This window comes from Acomys russatus, chromosome 23 (assembly GCF_903995435.1).
Source record: "Acomys russatus chromosome 23, mAcoRus1.1, whole genome shotgun sequence".
In the NCBI taxonomy this organism is placed as follows: Eukaryota; Metazoa; Chordata; class Mammalia; order Rodentia; family Muridae; genus Acomys; species Acomys russatus.
This window is the reverse complement of record NC_067159.1, coordinates 5,856,190-5,875,007: the sequence shown is the minus strand read 5'-3', so window position 1 is coordinate 5,875,007 and position 18,818 is coordinate 5,856,190. Positions and strand designations below refer to the sequence as shown.

Here is an 18,818-nt window from a genome sequence, read left to right as displayed (position 1 = left end):
GCATCAGCCTCTTTCTCAACATTGACGTTTCCACCAGCCAAGTGACACCACGCTCAATGTTTTCAATCGAAAGCAAGCAAAGCTACCCATCTCCTGCTGCTGCTCTCCTCCAGCCCTGCCAACAGCCTCTCTTTCCATTCACAGACAGCTCCTTTTGTGAAAAACAAATTACAAAACATGTATTGGCTTTCCTTATTCACAAGGGAATACATAGTCATTGAAATTTGGAAAATAGACATGAATAAAATGAAAATAAGAAACATATGTTCTCCGTTAAGATCATAACTAATACTACTGGTGATTCTTGTGCACAGAAAAGACCCCCACACGCAGCTCGCTTTTATATTGATCTGTGTGCTTTTACGCTTAACGGGAAGAGACTTTAAAAATATCTTCTTTCATTAAATAGTTTTTAAATTGTGATTCCTAGTGGCAATAAAACATATCCTATGAAAGGATCATAATATAAGCAATGTCCTACACTATTGCATGTTAAGAAATCTGTATTTGGGTAATAATGTATATTATTTGTAATGAATACCACTGCACAAAAATCCCTATCTGCATTGCCTCCATTTTCCCCTTTGTGCATATGTTGGTGTGCCACAGGAGCTGCTGAGCTTGTCTTCTTATACTGGGTCTCTCGTGGAACTTGGGGTTCACCAACTAGGATGGGCTGACTGACCAGAGAGCCCCAGAGATCATCAGCCTCCACCTCCCCAGCACTGGCTTCACAGGCAGTTCCACCACACCCAGAATTTTGTATGGTACCAAGGATTAAAGTCAGCTCCCCGTGCTTGTGTGGCAGGCAGTTCATGAGCTGCTCTGTCTCCCCAGGTTCTGCACACATGAAAGCATTCGGAGAAATAGAATCCGCAGGTCAGAGGGGGATGAGGTCATTTAACACCCTGGCTACATGACAGTACTGATCTCTAAGACCATTGTACCAATTAAAAGAAAACGTTCATTTCCTATCACTCTTGCCCGTACTGTGTTATTAGTAAGAGGAGGGAAAACCTTGGCCAATTTCACACGTTAAACAATAGCATCTTGTCATTTAAAGTTGCTATTAATTTACGATGGCTTCTTATTGCCTATGCTTTTTATATGTTTAATAGTCAACTGCATTTCATCTTTTGTGAATTCATCTTTCTTATACTTGGCTCAAACTGCATAATGACCTCTCCGTGTAGAAGATGTGGTTGAGCTGTCATCCGCACTCAGCCTTTACCCAGTCAACTTCACCTGGTGTCTCCTACATGTTTTCCCTGGGCTCTCTGAGGACCATGCCAACTCTGTCCATAGCCCACTGTGAGCTGTGTCAACTCCAGCATCTACATCTCCTAATAGACACTAGCTTCCTTGTTGGTGGCACCTTGTCTCATTCGTCTTTGCATCCACAGTGCCTGACGGGCAGGATCAGTAGACACGGAGGTGACCTCCCATTCCCATGTGTCCCTCTAGCTCCTAGTATCCTTAATTGGCTGTTCCCCTTTGGCCAGCCTTAAATGGTGTTGTTGCTTAGCCACTTATTCACATTTTTTCTTTTTTTCAAAATCTCATGAGTGAAATCCATATCTACAACTCTAAGATTATATAAGTCATCGACAGTCTAACATCTCTCCTAAGCCACACAGCAGGTTTTCCAAACCACAGTGTTGAAAACACTGAGGTAGGGGCTGGAGCACGGCCCATGGTCAAGAGTAGGACCTGACTCTGGATCTCAGCACCTACGTCAGGTGGTGCACAGCTGCCTGGACCAGGAGAATCTGACTTCTCTGGCTTCCTCGGGTAACTGCATCTATGTGCATATCCACATCTTTCTTCCCTACATATGCATAATTAAAATAGATCTTTAATTAAACACCATACTATGTCTTTTCTTTATACTTGGCTCTTTCTCTTCCACTCATTAATTTAATGAATGACACCATCTTCAGAACCCAGTGGTGGAGTCTCATCTTCTCAGTTTCTGTGTGGGCATTAGTACTGATGATGTCACCTCCTCTGCATTCCCACTATTCCATCCAGCTTGTCACAGCTAACTTACTGTGGGTGGCAAGGCTCAGGAAGTCACCTCAACTCCAGGATATTCACCGTCCATCAGCCTTTCTCATTATCATCACAGCAAAATTCAATAAAATGCGAATCCAAGCCCTTCCATGGCTCCCTATGCTAATGGCACGTAGGCTAGACTTTTGGTTTCACAGGAGTCTCTAAGACCCTTAGTTATACCTCAGCTTTGAAACTCCCTCCTGGAGAAAGGAAGGGGCCTCACCAGGCCCATGGAAACCTCACAAGAAATTTACAAGACTCAGAGAGCTAGAAAGTTCCAAGACCCTCAAGGCCTTTCCCCAATGTTATAAGGAGCAGACAGTTCTGGGGGAGAGGAGGCTCTTCTACGGTGTAGCTGCCTGCAAATTATACAGGAGAGTCTAGTGTGCAGCTTTCATGAGTTGCCATTCTTGCTCAGTGTCATTTTGTTGATGCAGCTGCCTAGGTTACTAATCTGTAAGTAACCCTTCACTCATGCTCCCATGACCCCAGTAAAGCCATTGGTGGGATTGCTTCTTGATCTCTGCTGGGTGAACACTGTGAGCTGTGGCAACTACAGCATCTGCATCTCCTAATAGACACTAGCTTCCTTGTTGGTAGCACCTTGTCTCATCCATCTTTGTATCCACAGTGCCTGACGGGCACTCCCCTGAAGAAGTGAGCAAAGCCCTTGAAGAGTGGGACCCTCCTCTTTGAAGAATTCGTCTCTCACAGGCATCCTGGATTTTCTGTTTCCACTCAAAGATGGACTTATCTGCAAACCCTCAGCCTGGAATGTTGCCTTCTTTTTCTTTTGCTTATTGAATTCATCCGTTGAGACTCATCTTGACAACCACAGCCTTCCATGGGCCCCTGGTAGTCTGCTGTGCTCCTTTCAATGTAGTCTTCACTTAGCTCACCTGAGGTATTAACGGCTCCCTTGATGGTTATTGTGTAATTCAAATGATGATTTCTGTACCTCCTCCCCCCACCTGGTTGCAAGCCTTGTTCTGAGAATCTCCTATCTCAATGTTGTATAAACTCTGCTCCCCAATTGTCCTCTGATATCCTGACAGCCGGGGCTGGGGGCTGGGGGGTAGGGGGGAGTTTGAGGACTCAGCCATGGGAGAGGCCCAAAAGAGACCAGAAGAGGGAGCTGGAGCAAGGAAAGCCACAAAGCACAAGTATCTCTGGGATGGGCGCTGGGAGGAAACCAAATTAGCTTAGAGGGTTAAGAATAGAGTAATCACTGCTCAGTTCTTGTGCTGTGAAGCTTGTTAAAATAATATGAGTCATAATTTTATGATAGCTGAGTTAAGAGAAAAACTAAGAAACAAACCCAGTTTTATAAAAATAACTTTAACACCTTATGGTGTCTTTGTCAGCCAGAAGCAATATTTTCAGTGGCCACTGATGACAAGTGGAAGCCTACTTCTCATCTCTTCCCTGCCAGGTACCTGGTGCATCAACACCACTGTCCACAGTCTCACATGTCTACTTAACCAACCTGCACCTGTGTTCTCTGCAACTACTTTACTGAGTCTCTGACATGGCCACTAAGGATCCTACAAGCATCAAATCCAGCAAAGGATTTTTAATCTTCATTTATTTGTCCTCTTCCAGTTTGACTTTGGATAAAGCACTTCCTCCCCGGGCTTCCCAGGCACCAGTCTGGACTCTGACTTTCTCTTCATAATCTCTTTCTCTGGCTTCTTGGCCTCACCTTACCCTTTAAGCGACAGTGTCCCTTCTCTTCCTTGCTCTGTATACCCTCTCCCTAGGTGTTCCCAGTTCCTCCTATGGCTTCAGCTGCTCTCAGTGTGCTGAGATTGCCAGCCCTGTGTCATCCTCACATAGTCAGGTCTGGTTCTTCATCTGCCTCCAGGGTCTTCTCCTTTCACTGTACTGAGCTCTCAGCGAGCAGCACCTCCCCGTTAGCCCAGGCTAGGGCCCTAGCCTAACCTCGCCCTGTCCTGTAGATTCTGCCTCCAGAGCATTCCTTTCCCCACTGTATGGGATTTGACTTAGTACCCCATCTTCTCCTTCCAGGTGATACAGGTACCCCCTAAGTGATGCCTCTCCTGAGTCTCCAGCCCTCCATTCTGCCTTCCAGGAACAGATGGCTTGAGGGCATTTTTAAGACAAAAGTGATGCACAGTCTGCTGAGAGCGATGGCTTCCTCAGACCTCCAGGTGTAAAGCTAAGCTTGCTGTCTCAGAAATGTTAGCCTTCCTCTGGGCTTCTGTTCTCCTACAGGAATGGAACATCTTACCAGCATGGCCCTCTTCTGCCTGCTTTCTTGACCTCCTTTTGTCAAGACTCAGATTCTTTCATACAAAGCTTTCCTAATTCTGCTATGTTTTACATGGTTCCCTGGACAGACTTTGATTGTTGTTTGAGACAGGGTTTCGCTATGTAGCCTTGGCTGGCCTGGACTCGCATTGTAGACCAAGCTGGCCTTGAACTCACAGAGATCCAATTTTATCTGATTCCCAAGTGCTGGGTTTACAGGCATGTGCCACTGCAGCCAGCTCCCTGGACAGACATTTTGCATGTCACCACAGCCATGGGCTAGCCTATGAAGCCACTGAGAGAGGGACTGTCTCTTCTCTTATACTTGTAGAATACCTGAAAGAGCAGCTAAATTTATCAGTGCTTTGACTGTCTCAGAAAGATGTGGGGAACACAGACCTTTGGGCCTGGTGAACCAAATTAATATACCTTAAGCACATGACATAGTCACTGGTAAGCAAGCCTCTCCCCCATCCCCGAGTATGAGAAACTGCACTCAGTGTTGCTGTTTATTGCACATGGCATGAATTAGGCTCAGCACCCATCAGGAGGCAGTCTCCTAGAAGCCCTGGAAGGAAGAACCAAGCCTCTCTGCCTCTACTGACACCAAAAACTCCTCACAAGAGTTTCTTTTCTTTTTTTCAGAGCTGAAGAGCAAGCCCAGGGCCTTGCACTTGCTAGGCAAGCACTCTAACACTGAGCTAAGGGGGCCAGAGAGATGGCTCAGTGGTTAAGAACACTGTCTGCTCTTCCAAAGTTTCTGAGTTCAATTCCCAGCCAGCACATGGTGGCTCATAACCATCTGTAATGGAATCTGATGCCCTCTTCTGTTCTGCAAGCACACATGCAGGCAGAATACTGTATAAGTAATGGATAAATAAATCTAAAAACAAAACAAGCAAAAAACCAATCTTTGCTGGGCAGTGGTGGTGCACGCCTTTAATCCCAGCACTCTGAAGGCAGGGGCAGGTGGATCGCTGTGAGTTCGAGGCCAGCCTGGTCTACAAAGCAAGTCCAGGACAGCCAAGGCTACACAGAGAAACCCTGTCTCAAGAAACAAAACCAAACAAACAAAACAAACAGACAACAACAACAACAACAACAAAAACCCCTCCTCACAGTGGGGGGTGGTGAAGGGAAGAGGGGCTGGTGAAGGGACCCTGGAACACCCAGCTTACCTTGTGGCCAGGAAGCTCCTTTGGACATGTGGGCTGGACTTGTTCAGAGCTTTCTTTTCCACAGCATTGAAACTAGAGAGCAAGAAGAGGGTTTAGGACACAGCAGGGAGAAGTGCTGCCTCCAAGGCTCGGCGTTACTGCTGGCTGGCAGTGCCAAGGCTGCAAAGCAGCTCTGAGGCCCAAGCTGCTATTTCTGGAGGACGAAGGAAGAGTCAGAGAACTGTGCTAGCAATAAAATAGAACAGAGCTTCTCCAAAGCTGCAGACACTTTATGACATGAGGTGACTTAGAAGGTGTAAGGCAAGAGGCTAACTGATGGTGCCCCGTATAAAGTGCTACTTTAGAAACAGTAGTGGGACCGCACATGCTAGTTCCTTCAGACCCCAACTCCAAACTCCTACTGAGGAACGAAGCTTTATGAGCTTTGGGAAGGGTTTATTAGCCAGGGACTATCTGAGAAGAGAGGAAAGGTAGCCACAGAAAAGCCAAGGCCAAAAGAGCAGGTGTGCATGCTGGCTGGCAATCAGGCACGCTGCCCTGGGGCTCTGGCTGCTTAAGACAAAGGGGTCTGTGTGCTACTTGGTGTCTCTGGGGAACCTCTTGTCATAGAGAGCCAGGTCCCTGGGAACATGGGGCCCAGAAGTTCATAGATACTTCTCCAAAGCTCAGTGTTTAAGAAAACAGAATGACCCTGATCTGGCTCATTTCCTCCGTAAGCCTTTCTTGTCTATATGTAGCTCTAAGCACCACACTTTAGCACATTCCCATGGAACATTCTAGAAGGGAATATAGTTGTCTCCCCACGACCTTCATGTTCTAAATGAGGAGTAAGCTGAGTGGGTTTCAGAGCAGTCTAGCTAGCTCATTTAGCACCACAAAGCTGCTAAGAGACAGTATACTTAAGCTGAGCTTCTTTGCCTTGCTGGTCACCATGCTTGCTTCTGTCACACCACAATGTCACCTCTGACGGGAACTGACATGCATTTGGGTGGCTTTCTCGGTGTCCTGCTCATGCTTTCTGGTCTCTTTTGGGCACACGTGCTGACTTCTTGTGAATCTGTGGCAGGCCAAAGGTCTACACAAAGCACAAACTACAGCTCTCTTCACAGCTGAAATAAGAGGCAGCTGCTTCCATTAATTTTATTTATTTTTATTTTTAACTTAGGAGATTAGAGAGAGCCTGGCTCATACATGATTGGTAGAAAATGTAATGTCAAAGAAGTGAAGTTACTCACTGCTGAGTGGAAGGTAATAAGAGTCCCATTTCCCCTTCCCCTGTCTTTAAGGTAATCGCTGTATGCCTCCTCGTATATGGTCTGTACATGCCGTATAGCCTGAAAAATACCAGGGCACAGTGAACGGGAAGTTGCAGACATTTTCATTTTACCAAGGAAAATCCCCTCTTCTGTGTCCTTTGAGAACACAGCTTTCCCACACACGCCTCTGTATTTTAGGACACTTCTGCACACGCAGAGCAAAACACAGACCCCAAAGGTCCTGAGACGCTTTCGAAGATGGAAGGATAAGCTAAAAGTGCTTTCCTACATTAGAGCCACCTCTTAGGGTGGCGATTTCTAAGCCTGGTGGGTGTCGCTGTCAACCAGACCTATTTAGGAGATCCCAGTGAGCCACTAGAGGTGGCATCTATGACAGTATTGGGTCCCTGCCAGTTGAGAGGCAGGCGTCCACTGCGAGGAAGATGATCTGCCTGCAGATATCACACACAGCTTAGTGAATGCTTTTTCTAGTACAAAGGCATACGACCCCCAAATCGAGGCTTCATGTTCATCCGGCGCTAAGTGGAAGCTTGTAACCTCTAGGTACAAGTGGCCGTCATAAGAGAGTTTCATAGGGGTGACAGACACTTGGCTTTTGTGTTTATCAGTTTTATGCTTAAGTTCATACACACAGTATGGATGGCACATGAGCTCATTGGAAGGACAACCCTCCGAAGGCTCTATCGTTCCTCCTTCTCCTTTCCACTGCTCTCTGTCACAGCCTTCTGACCATTCTAAAAGGCCACGGGACTTGTGGGCTCTCCTCATAGCCTGCTCTGGGCGCTCAGGATTGCTACTTGCATGCAGCAGGCCAGACTGTAGCTTCTCATAACACTGTGGTCACTGTCAAGGCCGAGCCTTTGGGACGAATGACAGTCAGAGGAAGGAGAAGGTAGGCCCTTCCTCCTTGCCCCATCCTCATGGCTGTCACCTAATGCCTGCCTCATTTTGAACCAGGGACAATCTTAAATCAGAAATCCTAGAGAAATAACAAACAAACAAAATAAGCAAGCAAACAAACCAAACCAAACCAACCAACCAAACAACCATATTTATACACCAGATAGAAACCATGTGTTCCCACTCATGCACACATGCTGAGCTCCGTACACTAGCAGGTTAAAAGGATCTACTTATACAATCCAGGGGCTATCTAGTTTCTTAGTAACATTTTGGAGTGGATATTCTATAACATTTGACATAAGAAAAATACCTTAACAACCACAAAAATGTGTAGATTCTACTTACTACGTCCTTGCCTATAAAAGCAAATACTCCGGTGGCTACTTCAGCAGCAAAAATCACCAGCAGACAGGTAAAAAACTGTGGAAAGAAAACCACTAATTTCATTAATTTAATACCTTTTCAATGCATTTACTCTGTTTGCAGGTAGCTCCCCGGCAAGGCAGTAGGTAAGGCTATGAGTTTGATAATAGGGGTGTGTTTGCCCACTGTGTGTGCTTCGTGCACATTTGTATAGCTTGTCTGTTATTTCACCAAACACCTGTTTACTGAGCATGTGCTCTGCGCCAGGCTCTGTCCTTTGTGCTGGTTACACAGTGGTATATAAGATCCCAACCTCTCCATCACCACAAGGCTGATGTTGGGCAGAGAAGATGCAGTCAGTGAGTAAAGGTTTTAAAAACAAATAAAGGAGTATCAGACAGTCACATAGAAGCCCTATCACCCAGCACAGGACCTCGCAGTGACGGCCTCAGTAAATGCTTGATGACTATATAAGCCCTTTAGAGAGGAAATATGGTTGCCAAGGATGCTTGGGCTTGGCAAGGAGTGTGATGTGAGTATTGTGGTCTGGAAGGCTTCTCTGGGGAGAGGGAGAGAAGAGTAGGAGTGTGTGTGTGTGTGTGTGTGTGTGTGTGTGTGTGTGTGTGTATCCTTATGGATAGAGTTCCGCCAGGTCTCTGATAAAACTCAGCTCTGTGATAAACCAAACAGAGCTTCTCAGCTTTATTGAGAGAAGAAACTGGCATTTCATACAGCCATAGATCAGAAGCAACAGGCAGACACGGAAAACCCAAAGACTGTGGTGGGGATGGGAAACGAGGGGCCTCACAACACCTGCTTCAGGCTTCCTGCGAGAAGTCCAGGGCCTTCTCCACTGCCCCTTGCTGCCTTTAGGCTCCAGAGAATTGTCTGGGTACCAGGTAGCAAAGACTATTTTTGTTGTTGTTGTTGTTTTTGCAAATGAAGCAGCTGGTTAAAATAAGGCACCAGAGGGATGTTTGACTAAGTTACTGCTCTTACCCCAAAATGCTTTCCCTGTAGATAACAGTTCTTTCCTGGCTATGGGAAATCTTTAAGCTGCCTCATCCACGGTGAAATATTATTTCTTAAAGAACAATCAATTCCTAAGCACTCTTCCCCAACATCTTTTACACTGATGACCTCATTGTTTTCGCATTTTCCATATCAGACAGGAACAGAGATAATACTCTTCTCATGTAGGAGATGGAAAAAACAGACACCAGAGAGAGAGAGAGTCCAGTGCCAAGGCTCCGTGTCCCAGAGGAGCAAGCATTCGAACAAGCTCCCCTGACTCCCTCCAGGGAAGTCTGTCAACCCGTCCCGTGCCCACGCCACAACCTCCACTTACTGATCCGAGCACACACTGTGACTCACGCATGGCTCCACAGCACCCGAAGAAACCCACAGCCATCATCAGGGCCCCGGCTCCAACCAGCACATAGAGCCCTGTGGATGAGAGGTGAGGGAGACCATTCAGAGCCTGATCAAGGACAGGCCAACCGAGCATACTGCATGCCACAAGAGCCCTGCCCCACACACCAGCCGGGCTCTCCGTCTCTGCAGAACATTCTGTCGTCGCCTGTGACGGTGACACCGTCTACATTCCGTACATACTGGCTCACTCCACCATGCCATCCCATCTACTCTCATAACAGTGCACGTATCAGGAAGATGAGCCTGAAGGAAGTCAAGCGACCAGGCTGAGAGCACACAGCCAGGGAGGGGAGGAAGCTGGCCCTCTCCACTGATCAGAGCTGTCGCAATGGTCGGCCACCATGCACCTCCTAAAGTCCCAAACGCTGCATCTTGGACTCTGCACCTTTATGTGGAGGAAGCCCTACTATCCCCATAAGCCCAGGGCTAGTGAGTCTGGGGGTAATAGGAGCTGGCCTCACAGCTGGCACACAAGCCTTCTCTGGAGCCCCAGAGCCCCCTTGACGTCAGGACCTGATGGCTGTCTCCATCACTGAGAGACTTGAAGCCAAGGGCTTGGGAGGCAAGAGTAGCTGGTAAGTACAGGGGAGGAAAAGGAGCAAAGCAGGGATTTGGGCAAGGACGCAGGTAGGTCATCAGGGTTTTCTTTGTGTGTGTGAAATTTTCTCTTTTAGAGGGCAATGCCATAGATATTGGACACACGGGAGGGCACGTTACAAAACAAAACATAAAGAGAAAACAAACAAACAAAAACCAAACACAAAAGACTAAAACCAAAACCAAAACCAACCAGTGAGGCTGGACAATAAGGTTATAGACATCCAAAGCGTATTGAGCAGCACCGTGTTCTAGCCAAGAAGTAAATGTCCTTCTGATTATTTTAATACTATGTGTGTGGAGGGCTGTTCCTGTCAGACTCTGCTGCCCAGCGTAGGTTTACTAGGGTACTTTTCACAGTGGTTGTGAAGTCCTGAGCTGCACTATTCCCTCCATTAGACAGAGGCACTGGGCCTCAGAGAGTCAAGTTATTACCCCGGAAATCACACACTGATGCTCTTCCCAAGAGGCCGTCCTGCCTCCCAAGCATCAGCAGCAGCCTTACTTTGGGGTGGTTGGAGAGTCCACCTCCTAAGTCCATCTCCAGGACCATCTCTTCGCAGAGAGAAAGGGCAGGTGGCAAGGTGCTGGTTCTGGGAGGCCTGGGCCCAGCCCTGCTGGTTTCCTCCTCTGATCCTGAGATAAGGCAGAACACAATGCTAGGGCTGGCACTTGGCCCTCTGGGAGTGAAGGCTAAGGGTCTCTGTTTTTTTTTTTTTTTTTTTTTTTCCTTTTGCATTTTAGTCAGATGAGTCACCTGGAAACCATTCTTATTCAGCCGGGAGGTGGGGAGGAGTGAGAAGGTAATGCTGGGGTCCCACCCCTGTGGCCAACCCCTGAGTCTAGCACTTCCTGGGGCTCTTCTGGGTTGCTTACTCACAGCGGGTTTGTGGGCAGGCCTATCTGTGAACAGACCTAAATGGGGCCACAAGCTAGCTACAGGGCTTCCTGCACCACCTAGGCCAGCGCAGCCCAGCGCAGCCCAGCCCAGCCCAGCCCAAAAGGTCCTCAAGGTACTGGGTTCTGAAGTGGGGAAGGGTTGGCTTTGCAGTGACCCACACATTTCCTGCTGTCCCAGGCCAATCAATCACTCCCTCCGGTTCCCTTTTCTCTAAGAAGACCATTTCATGAGGAATGGATGTGTCATAAGAGAACTAATTCCGTTTTTAAAACAACAGTGTTGTTGGCTCCACTGCCTGGACACCTTATTGCCCTCAGGTCTTTACCTTTCTCTTTCCTTTTTTAAAAAATTTATTTATTTATTTATTTATTTTTGAGACAGGGTTTCTTTGTGTACCCTCGGCTGTCCTGGATTTGCTTTGTAAACCAGGCTGGCCTCGAACTTATCTGCCTGCCTCTGCCTCCCACGTGCTGGAATCACAGGCATGGGCCACTGCACCGGCTGATGTCTTCACTTTTCAAAGCCCTTTCATTCTCATCATCTCCTTGGTTCCTCAAAGCAGCCTGGACATCCCTGTGAGTTTACAAGAGGTCAGAGGCAAGGCCTCTGCTCCCCACCCTACACTCCTCACTCAAACAGGCAGTGGAGGAGCAGCAGCAGCAGCAACATCCTATCAGCGCCTCCCCATAATGCCTCAGGGCAGAGCCAGCTTAACATACTGGCTTCTTGTTAAGAATGTCATTGCCTCTTATCACTGCCACAACAACTGTTGTTTTGATGCAGTGGGAGAAGATAAGGTTAGGGTCATAGCCTACAGCTCCCTAAATGCTCATCAATTCCCACACTCCAGGCAGCTGGTGAGCACTGTGGTGTGACCATGCCCCGTTCTGGTATAAATTGGACCTTGGCAGGTTCCCATGGTTTTCTGAAGATTTCAGGTCTACAAATTTTATTTTATGCTGCTTGCAAGTGCACGCGTGAGACTCCTTGGGCAGTAGATATTTCTTTCATGGATGCAGTGAAATAAATCCAAAGCTTCGGACTCACTACCTCACCCCACCACGTGTCTGTGCTTAGACACATGCTTTGAGATCCCATTGCAATGAACAAGTATCAGGTCACCAAACGGTTGTGCTCTCCCATGTCAGCCAAGTGGGATGGGCCTCGTATCCTGAGAAGGTCTGAAACAGAAAATGATGCAACTGAAAAGGCAGGTTCCCAGTGTATGGGGGGCGGTCCAGAGGACTTAGGACAGAGCGTCTCCCCAGTGGGCACAGTTCATCTGGTCTCTCTGGCAACCGTCAGGAGATGTGTTCATTCAAATAGTACTCAACGCCCTAGTATAGGCAAAACAACCTAAGCGTCTCGGCAGCGTTGGCTCCTGAGGCCTCTCCACAGAAAGCCTCGGTTGCATGAAAAGATACAGCTGTCCTCCTGGGTCCAAATGAGGCTTTCCGTGAAGCTGGAGAGAACCACAGGAAACGTTCATACACGAAAGTTCCTTGGCATCAAATCTGGCTATAAGAGTCTTCACACTGGAAGGTCTCCTGCATATTCCAAGGATACCTTATCTAAGGCATGGTTTTCAAAGGAGCTGCTCATGAGCCAGTTAGAGTGTAGCTACAGTTTAACTTCAAGATGGCCTTCATGGAGTCCTCTTGCCCCAACAGCACACAGGACAGACATGTGACCTACTTAGTCAATTTTTTTTCCCCTAAGCCCTATTTTCCTTGATTTGAAAGAAAGAAAACCCTCTGGAGCAGCATTTTTATCACTAATGGCTGGGCTTTGTAATGCCAGTGAAACAACCACCAGCAACAGCATTCTGGGGACACCTTTCCTGATGATTCCATTCCTCCTCCCCAGAATTCGGATCCTTTTTGTAGGCTTTATTTCAGTTAACAAAGGATCCAGAAGGCCTGGTAAACGCCCACTGATACAAACGCATCTGAAAATCCTTGTTGGGAATGGATGTATTGGCATGCTCACCAACTCCAGTGATTTTGGCAGCAGATGTTCTTATGAAACCTGCTAATGATCATTTTTTTTCATCTAAATTTTTGTGTGTGTCTCTGCAGAAGTCTCCCTTCCAGCTTCTCTTGAATGCACATAATTACAGCCATCACTCACTCGGTCACCATGGAGATTAGGATCCCTCACATCCCAACCAGTGGTTGCATGAGCCCCTCACGGAATGGGAGCCTATTTGCATATAACCCACTCACATCCCCCTGTATCTTCTAAATCATCTCTAGGTTACTTATACTATCTAGCACAGCACAAATGCTCTATAGTTTCAGACTTATTTAGACATTAATGGCATGAAAAGGTCTGTACATGTTCAGAAGAGATGCATAAAAATCTCTGATCTGGGGTTGCTTGAATTTGTAGATGCCAAACCAATGGATGTGAACCCACCAATTCTATGGGTTAGCTCTATGTGTTTGGAGTAATATATGAGCCTGTCTGAGTCCATGGGAAAGAATTCGGTGCTTCCTAAATAACAGCCACAGCAGCTACCAGTCAACTTAGTATTCTAAATGCTTCAGGTGCCTTACTCCACATCCCTTACTCCATCACTTCCTGGTGGCTCAGCCCTCTCTGGGTGGTACCTATACAATGCACTTAACATATACCATTTCAAGAACCTACCTGATGAGAAGGCCTTTCAGTACACCCCAACTGCTGTTCTATCGTGCTATTTTCCCTCATCAGGTGGCCTTTCATCAGCATGTCCTCAGTACTTGAGCAACGAGAGAATGTTTTCTCACAGCTCAGCTCTAGCTGAGTCAGCACTGCACTTACACGCAAGGTCACAGTTCCCAGATAAAGACTCCCAGATGTAGAAAATAAAAGTTGCACAGCCATGATGGGTAAACTGGGATTGAGCCAAAGTGTGAACCCCAAACTCCCGTGCTACCCCTTTCAGTAGAGACTCAGAACAGCGAACTTCTCAGCTAGAAATCTGCCATGTGTAAATGGCAGGGGAGTTCCTGAGATGTCTAACATTCTTGCTTCCTGGGTGTCTCCCCCTCAAAGAACAGGCTAGGGTCCAGAACTGTGGGCTGCTGAGACTGGGTGTAGGAAGTCCTTTCCTTCAGGGTTGTGGTCTGCAGTTCTGAGATAATTATCTATTCTGATTTCTGGTAGAATGGCTTTGGAGAAACTGTCCAGACAAGGGAAGTACTCTGTACCCAGCTAGCATGGTGTCAGGTATGAGGTTAAAGACTATTACCAGAGTGAGTCAGAGTGTTTATAAAGGCAAAGCCAGCCTCTGAATGTTTAGCAACGGAAAACTTTCCTTCCACCCAACCTCCAGGCACAGCCAAAGCCAGGCTCTGGGACTCTGAATTCAGCAGGGAGAGGCAGACACAGAGGCCAGGCTGTGACTCTGGGGAGCCAAGAGGCTCCTGTTTGTGTAGGCACCCCCAATGGAGAAACCTGCTCACATCCTCTGCTCACAGACATGAGCTCATGCGCTCCAGCCAGGGCTCCAGCTTCCTGAGGCAGAGAGGACCACTCCCCACTCTATGATCCTGGAGGACCCTGAGGCATCTGCCTATTTAAAACTCAGGGAGGGCCTGGCACAGGCGATCAGATGGGCAGGTTGTTGGATTTAGAGAGAAGCAAGGCTTTCCCCAAGACGTCCCTGAAGAAATTAGCTTGGAGAAAGCCTAGGAAACCTCCAGTAACCAGCTGTTCTTCTGCCAGCTCCACTCTTGCCAGCCTCTTCCTTCCTCACCTAAGCAACCAACGGACACAGAGACCCCAGGTCAGCCTCTGGGACTTGGACTGGGCCCAGAGAGACACCAAAGCGGGGGCAGTGGGCGGCAGTCTGTCTGACTGCCCTCTCGCGCTGTCCTTATTTCCCTCAGCCATGTCTCCCTGCTTGGGCAAATGCCTGTCACTCTGTCTGGCTTGGATATTGGGGATAGAGCATTAGGACAGAGAGAAACCCCATTATCACGGAGGGGGAACCAGGATGTAGAGGTGAGATCACCCCTGCAAACATAGGCCAACCCTACAGAGTCTGCCTGTGCTCTGCTCGGAAGTGGGGAGCCGTGCAACGTGTCTTCCTGGAGGTTTTCTCTCTCTAGCCTGAGTGGCACCTCTACTCTTCTTTCCTTCTCTGTGATCCTCCTGATAGTTCCAAAAGCTGGGGCTACAGGCAGGTACCACTGCACCCACCTATGGCTTTATGCCCTGGAGAACCATTTTAATGTGGTAAACCTATGTAGGGCAGTCTTTAATGAAAGAGCAGTGAGTGTGCGCTGATGACTCCGAGACATGTTCCGAAGAAAGACATACATCGCACCTAGGCATGGTGGCCCACACCTGGAGTCCTAGTACTTGGGGAGCAGAGGCAAGAGGATCAGGAGTTCAAAGACATCGTAGTCTGTAGAGTAAGTGCCAGGCCAGGACCCTGCCTCAAGAAGCCTCAAAGCAAAACCAAAGGAATACCAGCCCGCACCTCCAGATCAGATCCGTGAGATAAGGGGCCTCCCAGTCAGCTGAAGGGAGGCCAGTCCTGCGGGGCTAGAGATGGACAGTGTTCTGGGAGCAAGGCCATCTGTGTTGCCTCAGACCTGAGGTGTGAGTAAAGTTTCACAGGTACGGCTCCGGGTTCAACCTGAAAGCATCTTGTGATCTCTCAACTCAAAAATGTTGAACAAACTTAGGCAGGCTAAAGTGGGCTCTCTCATGTTGGCATCAAAAGCCAGGGTTGAGTGTTTACCAATCCAAGAGCTTCCTGTGTTGAGCGGGAGGGTGAGCTGCCTTACTCAAACATTCCTGCTTTGCTTCCTAAACCAAGCCCAGTAGGACGTACATGGCCTAAGACACGAGAGATGCATTTTCATGTCATATTTGTGTCGACATTTACGTCAGGAATCTTTCTATGGTGACAAAACCATAGACACTTTCTCCAGTGACTTGAATGTAATGGAAAGATAATAAGACACATATCTAAAGTCCAGGCTAGTATTTATCTCAGGCACTTGGATGATGTCACTGGAATCCAGAACCCAGCCTGTGGCCATCTTGGCTCAGCTTTCTTCCTGTCTCCTTCCTGCCATGATCAAATGACTGCCAGAAGCTCTGGGCCTCCAACTCCAGTAGAACATGCTCCTTTCACTCCTAGACCCACTTACATTCCCAGCCTAATTCTATGGCTGGTCACCAGACCGCTCATGCAGCCAGCTGCTTGTTGGCCTAAGCACTCTTAAGCTAAGTGGATTGAGAATGGATGAGTTATCTAGTAGAGAAAAGGCAATGAACTAGTCCACAAACAGAGCCTGGGTCCTTCCTTCTTTCCATCCGCGGTGCCATGGGGCATGAGTATAGGTTTACCCACCTTGGTTCCCCAGCCACATTTTCCCTTGCTGTTAGCCCATGACGAGTGACGATAAGTGTGCACATAGTCAGTGGCCCTTGCTGTAGGCCATGGCGAGTGACAGTAAGCATGCACACAGTCAGACAGTAAGTGTGTACACAGTCAGTGTCTCTTGCTGTTAGCCCATGGTGAGTGACAGTAAGCATGTACACAGTCAGTGTCCCTTGCTGTTAGCCCATGGTGAGTGACAGTAAGTGTGCACACAGTCAGTGTCCCTTGCTGTTAGCCCATGGTGAGTGACAGTAAGTGTGTACACAGTCAGTGTCCCTTGCTGTTAGCCCATGGCGAGTAACAGTAAGTGTGCACACAGTCAGTGTCCCTTGCTGTTAGCCCATGGTGAGTGACAGTAAGTGTGCACACAGTCAGTGCTCAAAAGGTGGAGGACTGGGTTTTTGTAGAAATGGCACCAGGCATAACAAGAAAACTAAGGACCAAGAATTAGAGGCAGCCATCGCCATCCTCTTATGAACCATGGTTGTCTCAGGCCTAAATCTATGATGCAATTCTGGTCAATGGGCTGCAAGCAGAGACTTCTGGAAGAGGACATGGGAAGCGAAACTTCCTTTTTTTCCTTAGGATTGTACTGTATGTGGACACAGTGCTAGGACCACCACAGGAGGGCAGAGCAGGGCTAACATACCAGAGGGACTGAAGCCCCCACAGGAGGGCCAGCTTCATCTGTGCCTCACCCCGTTTCCTCACCTTCCTGTCCTGGCAGGAGGTGTGGCCGTTGCCACTTCTCCAGGGACAGGTCTCTCAGGTACCGGTACCCACTATGGGATTCTTCCCTTCTCTTAACAGTCTCCACTGACAGAAGCTCTGAGATTAGCACCCCAAAATATGAACTACCTCTTCATTTCGAGTTTTTTTCCATGTTAAAACACCAAATCACAAAGTAAAATATTGACTCCTCAGGGCCCCCATGACATCCTGGATAGACTGGTGAGCTGTTCCAGAGGCCAGGGTGTTTCCTGAGTCTTTAAGATGAATTGTAGTTACATTTCCCTGAGGCCTCTTTAAATAAACAGATCAGTTTGGAGCTGGAGAGAGGTTAAGAGCACCGCCTGTTCTTCCAAAGGTCCTGTGTCCAATTCCCAGCAACCACATGGTGGCTCATAACTACTTATTATATACCTGGTGCCCTCTTCTGGTGTGTAGGCTCATGTGTAGGCAGAATATTGTATACATAATAAATAAATCTTAAAAACAAAACAAAAAGCAAATCAGTTTTACTAGGGCCTTCTTCTCTCCTGGAGAGAAAAGGAAGAGGTCACAGAGGTACCTCCAGTACCAGATGAAATGCATATATACAGTGGGCCAGACAGCGGCCCCTCTCTCTCCCCTGTTCCTCAGACCCAACCTTAAGGGAAACTGAAGTCACTCACCCACATAGAAATACTCTGGGGACTTGTCCTCTGACGATAAATCCTTTATGGCGCCTCCAAACCGAAACCATAGTCCAAATGCAATAACGGCGGACCCAGCCAGCTGGAAGATAAACAGTAGAGCGTTTACTGTGGGGCAGGAATGTGTGCACAGGCTGCGTGCACAGGGTGCCCAGGCTTCAAAGTGTTTCTTGTGCAGAGAGCATCTTGCTTATTCTTCATGCCTTGCCAGCAGGGAAACCAGGCTTAGAGGCAAAAGCATAGGCTCAGCGCCCTCAGGGCCCTGATCCCTGACCAGCTCTGGGCTGCCCTGACTCCTGACACAGGGTTTGCTGCGCCATTGGGCTTTGCTATGGTTGTTTGGCATGCACGGCATGAAAGTGTGTGTGTGTGTGTGTGTGTGTGTGTGTGTGTGTGTGTGTGTGTGTGTGTGTGTAAACCACCATTCCATCAACATTCTCCCTGCCAGGTATCTGCCCTTCTTGTTATGGTCTCTTGCTGGGTATACTGGACTTCCTCACCAGCATCTTAGTGAGTGGCCATTATCTCACTCAGGGGGAAGTCATCAAGAGCACGATGAACTCTAAGCCCTGGGGGAAGCCACCTTCTAAATTAGAAAAAGCAAACAAACCCACACCAGCCTCGTTTCCCACCTACACGTCATGATGCAATTTCCAAGTAGGCACTTGTGAGCATGCAGATATCCATGATGCAACTCCAGCTCTGTTCAGAAACTCCTGCGGCCCTGCCCCCTCTTCTTGATTCCTACACAGTGACCACTACCCTGCCTCTGTCCAGGGATGGTTTTGCAGTCAGGGAAGGAGATTTTTTTTTGGTTTTTGTTGTTGTTGTTGCTATTTTGAGTTTCCATGGAAAGTGAGAGAGGAAAAAGTGTTTTTCTGAAAAGGCATGGTCTGTGCGCTATGTGGCTCATGGAGAAGCTGAGTGGCTGGGCAGGCTAACGGCTTGTAGAGTCATCACTGGCCATCTTCTGATGCTGAAGGCTGTTACAGGCTCCATGTCTAAGCTCCAGCCAAAATGCTCTCTCCACAAACACCACTC

At 47.9% G+C, this 18,818-nt stretch overlaps 1 protein-coding gene across 1 annotated transcript in view; it reads right to left on the bottom strand.

Moving 5' to 3' along the window:
• Tspan2 (tetraspanin 2) overlaps window positions 1-18,818 on the bottom strand; it is a 37,694-nt gene that overhangs the window by 4,503 nt on the left and 14,373 nt on the right. Inside the window, exons 2-6 of the mRNA XM_051165517.1 lie at window positions 17,757-17,859; window positions 9,396-9,493; window positions 8,030-8,104; window positions 6,740-6,838; window positions 5,505-5,576 (exon numbers count right to left, since the gene is read on the bottom strand). Coding sequence (XP_051021474.1) covers window positions 5,505-5,576; window positions 6,740-6,838; window positions 8,030-8,104; window positions 9,396-9,493; window positions 17,757-17,859 — 447 coding nt within the window. The remainder of the gene's footprint in view (window positions 1-5,504; window positions 5,577-6,739; window positions 6,839-8,029; window positions 8,105-9,395; window positions 9,494-17,756; window positions 17,860-18,818) is intronic.